Source organism: Myotis brandtii, unplaced genomic scaffold, assembly GCF_000412655.1.
Source record: "Myotis brandtii unplaced genomic scaffold, ASM41265v1 scaffold6575, whole genome shotgun sequence".
Classification (NCBI taxonomy): Eukaryota; Metazoa; Chordata; class Mammalia; order Chiroptera; family Vespertilionidae; genus Myotis; species Myotis brandtii.
The window spans coordinates 21,431-28,250 of record NW_005370555.1 but is presented as its reverse complement, the minus strand read 5'-3'; the positions used below and the strand labels follow the sequence as shown (position 1 = coordinate 28,250).

General features: G+C 35.5%; 1 protein-coding gene across 1 annotated transcript; it reads right to left on the bottom strand.

Moving 5' to 3' along the window:
• Nucleotides 1-766: 766 nt before the first annotated feature.
• LOC102241908 (olfactory receptor 6C75-like) lies at nucleotides 767-1,705 on the bottom strand. The gene has a single exon (XM_005880896.1). The coding sequence runs from the start codon at nucleotides 1,703-1,705 to the stop codon at nucleotides 767-769; it is 939 nt and encodes a 312-aa protein (XP_005880958.1).
• Nucleotides 1,706-6,820: the final 5,115 nt, after the last annotated feature.

Here is a 6,820-nt window from a genome sequence, read left to right as displayed (position 1 = left end):
TTTTTGTAATATTTGAAAGAGTCTGAATATAAAGTGAATTTTATCAAGATAACTTAATTTGCCTTTATAGACCACAGTTTTCCTTTTTAAACATGATTGGCAGACATAAGGAAATCTTTAGTTAAATAATCTATTATTTTAGGAAATATTATCAAAGGAAAAAAAGGCAAATTCTGTTTCCTCTATTACACTGGAACTTCACTATTTTTTTTCTAGGAAAACAAATACAAAAATCAATACAACCTCATTTTCAATTGCAAATATAATATATTTCACAGCATATTTATTTAATTTCTATTTAATTTTTCTAATGTTTTAACTATATCTCATCGATAAATTCAAGTAGACATTTTAATAATTCTTTTAATCATATAACATATTTTCTTGGGAACAGAAGAAAACATTGGAAAGATATCAATTAATGCTCATATTTTTATTTATTTCACATAAGTTTTATATTTAAATGAGGTTTTTAGTAGGTTTCTTATATGATAGCAATTTTTAAATGTTTTTAATGAATTTATAATCTACCTTACTGTGAGAAACAATGGAGATTATTACTTTATCTAAAATTTTATTACAGAGGTAAGAGATTTACCGTCATCTATATAACTTTAAAGACTTAGGACCTAGTTTTTAGGCATTGATGGTATGTAAGCATATCTACCTAAAAGGAAGAATTTAGGTACTTAAAGAATTTACCTAGAGAAGAACAGAGAATTTTAATTCAGCTTTGCTTTCAGGGGTACATATCACACAAGCACTTTTATTTATTTGAAGAAAAGGCGATTCTCTGGACCATGTTCTTGAAGGCTTGCTTCACTTGCTGATTTCTGAGTGTATATATGAAAGGATTCAAGAGAGGAGCCACTGAGGTATTGAGCACAGCTACTCCTTTGCTTAAAGTCACCCTCTCCCTTGCAGAAGGTTTAATGTACATGAAAATGCAGCTACCATAAGTGAGGGAGACAACTATCATGTGGGAGGAACAAGTGGAAAAAGCTTTTTTCCTTTGGCTCATGGAAGGAATTCTCAGAATTGTCCCAATGATATATGTATAGGAGAGAGTAACTAGTGTTAAGGAGACCATGATTGTTACAACAGCTAAACAAAATGCCATGAGTTCTAGAAAGCGAGTGTTTGTGCAAGAAAGCTGCAGAATTGGAAAAGAGTCACAGAGGAAATGATCAATTATATTGGAGGCACAGAAGTCCAATTGCAGTAGCAGAATTATTGGTGGACAGATGATCAGCAATCCTATAAACCAGGAGCTAAAGACAAGAAGCATACAAACTTTGGTGCTCATGATGGCTGTGTAATGTAGAGGTTTGCAGATGGCCACATAGCGGTCATAGGACATGGCAGCCAGAAAGTAAAATTCGGCCACCCCAAATAAAATATAAAAGAATAGCTGAGTCACAATCCATTGTAAGGAAATGGTTCTGTCCCCCGTCACAATACTGACAAGGAATCTGGGAATGCAGACTGATGTAAATAATATTTCTAGGACTGAGAAATTTCGAAGGAAGAAGTACATTGGTGTCTGCAGATGGGGATCTGAAAGGGTGAGAGCAATAATGATCAGGTTTCCAGCCACACTGAGCATGTAGTTAGCAAGGAGAAACATGAAAAGTACAACCTGCCACTGTGGGTCACTTGTCAATCCAAGAAGAATAAACTCTGTTACTTCTGTGTAATTTCTCATTGTGTTCCTGCTTTTCAATGATATTCTTAGTTTTAGCTGTAAAATAGATGAAGAAATAAGGAAGTCATGACACCAACAAAGCACACACATGCACATACACTTTTTAAAAAACTCATTGCTGCCTTTTTCTTTTAGAGAAAAATAATTTTGTAGTACCTAGAAACAAAATACTTTAAAAATTCTTTCATGTATTATGGCATATATTTATTCATTATTCCTATATTTTCTTAATTGTATTGTTACACATTTCAGTATACATCTTTGTCCTCTGAATATTTTGATATATTCCTGAAAACAATAAAATAAGAGGTTATTACCTATTCAAATAAAACTCTTGAAAGTTTCCTTACCATACCACAATAGTTGTTGAAGATATATATTCTTTGTTGCTCTCTGTATACTTTTTTGTTCTTGTTAATCCTCACCCAAGGACATTTTTTCCATTGATTTTATTTTTTAGAAAGAGTAGAAAGGAGAGGGAGAGACACAGAGAGAGAAATATCGATGTGAGAGACATATAGATTGGTTGCCTCATGCATGCACCCCGGCCAGAGCTGGGGATTGAGCCTGCAACCCAGGTATGTGCTCTTGACTGGAATAGAACCTGGGACACTTCAGTCTGTGGTCCAACGCTCTACCCATTGAGCCAAACTGGCGAGGGCATACATTTTTTAACTGTACTATCTTAAATAAGCATTTCTTTTCTTTTCTCTGTTCAAACTTACAATCTACAGAGACAACTAAGTTGCCCACCTGGTACAGTAATGTGTTTCTGATCATAGTATACAGAGGTATTTAATGAATGGGAGGGTACCCAATGTATTCCAATATCTGGCATGGCAAGGTATTCTAATTCTAGTTAATAATCTGTTTAATGGTCTTTTGTAAGATTGTAAGTATATTCTTGAGTGTATTTTTATTCACCATCTACCTATTCTGAGTCTGCTCCTGATATTAAAGCAGGACCTTTACTTGTCTTAATTTTATTTTTGTAAACTGCAAGTGTTCTTACTTATTTCTAAAATGATTTAGAACTCTCCCACAATATTGCCTGTTATTTTTTTGAGGAGACCAAAAATGAAAAAAGGTAATAGCTCAGTATTAAAGTTAAGTTTTGGGGAGGCAAAGATGATTACTTTTTTCTTTTTTATTTCATGTATGGCTTTCAAGATAATTATGTTTAATTATATTTTAATACATGTGCATGGGGTATTCACATAGACATTGATAATTCCATAAAAATTCCCAAGACAATGAGGCAACAATAGATATATAAGACATTTTTGGACAAAGGAGAAAGGTGGGGAATGGGGTAATAGATTTCAGAAGTGAGAATGGGCAGTTTACAGGTAACTGGGGAAGAGTGGAACAAGTGATAATTCTTGATCTCATACAAGATTTGCTTAATTATTTTTCCTGTTTGAAGTTATTATTTTCCATAAAAGCTTTAGAATCGTTGTTATCTAAGATCATTTTTTAAAATACTTAAATGTTTAGACAGTCTGCCTAAGTCTGTATGACTTGTTTGTTTTCTATGTTCTTCGTGGGTTTCAGAGCTTTTAAAAGGAATAATATTTTCTCAGGCTTAGCCAATTAACTTAATATGTTAATGAACTTATTCAAAATTTTATCTATAAAATTTAGGGACGGATACATTCCCACTTTCAAACATTAATTCTCTTTGTGCATTGTTTCTGTCTTTTCCCTTTATATGCTTCTCTTTAAGCACATTAAATAAAGTTTCTGGAATCTTGTACAAAAATGATTACATGGTGTTCTTGAATGTATCATTATTTTCTAAATATATTTTTGTTTATTTTATTTATTTCAGATAGGAAGAGACATATAGAAACATCAATGATGAGATAGAATCATTGATAGGCTGCCCCTGAACCCCCCCACTGGAGGTTGAACCCCCAACCCGGGCATGTGCCCTGACCAAGATCGAACCATGACGTCCTGGTTCACAGGTCGATGCTCAACCACTGAGCCATATCAGTGGGCTTGAATTTATTTTTAAAATGGTATTAGAAGGTATCTAGATAAGAACACAAAAACCATGTAGTGTTATTAATCACAAAATATTTGTCACAATGAATAATAATGTTGCATGAAATAAGTAAATTACAGTATTTTAAAATTTGCTTCATTTGAGAGGTTCAGTTTCTTTTTACATAGTGTTGTACATACTTCAGATTACTTTTTAAAAGCATAAATACTAGTATACATTTTTGAGGCAAAACTATATTCCTGAAAGAAACTATCAAAGGCATACTTACGTTTTTGGTAGATATGACTGATACTTGTCAATGTCCTTTACAATGCCTCTTTGACTTGTTTAAACATCAGTGTGCTGGGATTTTTCAAAAGCCTTCGTGATGCTTCATCTCTGTCATTTGGTTTCTAACCAAATATCCAAAATGTTGATAATAAAAAATAATTCCAAGAGCTCCCCTACAATATTAACAAAAGAGGGCATACATCAACCCATTTCTATATACAAATCCAAATTTCTCTAAGGATCTAGGTTGCCAGAATTTTCTACCTACACCACTTAAAGAAGTATGATCTTGATTCGTGAAATAAGCTATAGTTGCAATGAGTGCTCATGTCATTTTCTTCCAAGCTTGGTGGGCAAGATGATGTGATCTTTTGTACAGAAATAATGTTTTTTGGGCTATCCATATTTTATATGCTCCTTTTACAATGGACTCAGGGGATCAGCTGATGAATAAACAAAAGTCACCACAGAGATGGTGTCTCAAGACACCAAGGATTAAACAGCAGTCTGAATTGCTACACAATTTAGAATAGAATATTTAAGCGCTGGTAGCCTCAAATCAGAGCAAAAAAAATATATATAGAAGGATCTGTATTTTCTTAATGACCGATAATTTCACAAGAAAAACTTAATAACAATGAAACGGACATTAGCAATTTCTAAATGGCAACACCTAGATTGTGAACAAGCGGGATTTTCTCGAATCTTAGGGAAAATATTCCTCAGTCATTGTGACGTCTTAGAAAGAGGCTGAGGTCTCCATTATTCTTCACCATCAGAGGTGTCAGATTGTCTTTAATGTTTTACACCTTTCCACTGAATGATAACATATAAAACCTGATCATGATTAGAATCATTACCATATATTCATTAAAAATTATTTGTTGGATCTTTTTTATGTGTTGCCCTCAAGCTTAGTTTCTGAGAATTCAGAGATGATAAAGACAGCTCTTTGCATAATTTATTTTTTTCATTTAAAAAAATTATTTATTGTTGAAAGTATTACACATGTCTTCTTTTCCCCCATTGATCTCTTTGCATAATTTTTAGTTCTTACAGAAAAGTGTGAGAATTCTACTTTATAGTATTTTCAAAATCCCAGATTTCCTTTTTCCTGTGTAATATGATGTATATTCTCACTCAGCATCATCTTATTTTTCACTGCTTTGATCTTGGAAGTCATTTGTAATATCCTATTTATGGTACATTCATCATTTGAGACATAGCTAGATTTTACTTAATCTGTGAGTTTCATAAAACATTTTGGGTGGGGGGGGGGGGCAGTGGGGGGTAACCAGGCCAGCAGGGGCGGCAGTTAGGGGTGACCAGGCCAGCAGAGGGTGGCAGTTGGGGGCAACCAGGCCAGGAGGAGGGGGCAGTAAGAGGCGACCAAGTGAGGGGTGACTAGGCCAGTGGGGGTGGGCAGTTGGGGGTGACCAGGCCAGCAGGAGAGGCAGTAAGGGGTGATCAGGCTGACGGGGGGGGCAGTTAGGGGAGACCAGGCCAGTGAGGGTGCAGTTGGGGGTGACCAGACCGGTGGAGGGGCAGTTAGGGGAGACCAGGCCAGCAGGGGGGGTCAGTAAGGGGTGACCAAGCCAGCTGGGGGTCAGTTAGGGGCGACCAGGCTGGCAGAGTGGGGCAGTTGGAGATGACCAGGCTGGTGGGGGGGCAGTAAAGGGCGACCAGACCTACAGGTGGGGCAGTTAAGTGTGACTAGGCTGGCGGGGGGGGGGGCAACCAGGCTGGCAGTGGGGGCAGTTAGGGGTGATCTGGCTGGTAGGCTGAGGTGGTTAGGGGTGATCAGGCTGGCAGGGGCCTGTGTCTATTGGTTAGGCTTATATACATGCAGTTAGGGGCGATCAGGCAGGCAGGCAGGTGAACAGTTAGGAAGCCTGCGGTTCTGTATTGTGAGAGGAATGTCCGACTGCTGGTTTAGGAGCAATCCCTGGTATCGGTCCTAAACCGTCAGTTGGACATATCCTGAGGGGTCCCAGATTGGAGAGGGTGCAGGCTGGGCTTAGGGGACCCCCCAGCCTGTGCACAAATATCATTCATTGGGCCTCTAGTTAAAGCATAATGGTTGTTTAAACTCAAAATATATTGTTTTACTAAAAATCAAAATCAAGAACTTGAATAATGTGCCATAAGCATGAGGTTGAATTACAAACATTGTCACAATAGTGTTTATACATTTATCTGTAGGCCTTGATATTATTTAAAATTAACATTATAGAGAACCTATTATAAAATAAAGATACATTCTTTAATTTTAATTTATTTAACTTTAAAAAATTGGCTTTAATATATGAGATAGCATCTGAACTTAAAGACATCTGCAAAGACCCTATTTACAAATAAGGTCTTATCTACAGATTCCAGGTGAACATGAATTTTTGAAGGGAACTATACAAACCTGTACAGTACCCAAAACACATTCTTCTTTTTTAAATTAAATTTATTGTGGTATCATTAGTTAATAACATTATGTAAGTTTCATATGTATAATTTTATAATTAATCATCTTTATATTTCACTCTGTGCTCACCACCCCAAATCTAATCACATTCTGTCATCATATATTTGACAAACAAATATGTTTAATAGCAATTTTAAACAATAAAATACATCTCCATTGAGCATGGCAAATTATATGCTTTCAAAATTTTTACACAATTAGCTTTTATATCAATATTTTAAATAATGGATTATAGGAACATGCGTAAAGATCACCAGAATATAAATAATTCCATTAATCAATTTATTTTTATTTTATTTTGGAATTTGTTTTTTCTTTATTGATTAAGGTATTATATATGTGTACTTATCCCCCCATT

Excerpts from the sequence above, each read along its gene's own strand:
- LOC102241908 (XM_005880896.1), bottom strand. The coding sequence starts at position 1,705 with ATGAGAAATTACACAGAAGTAACAGAGTTTATTCTTCTTGGATTGACA.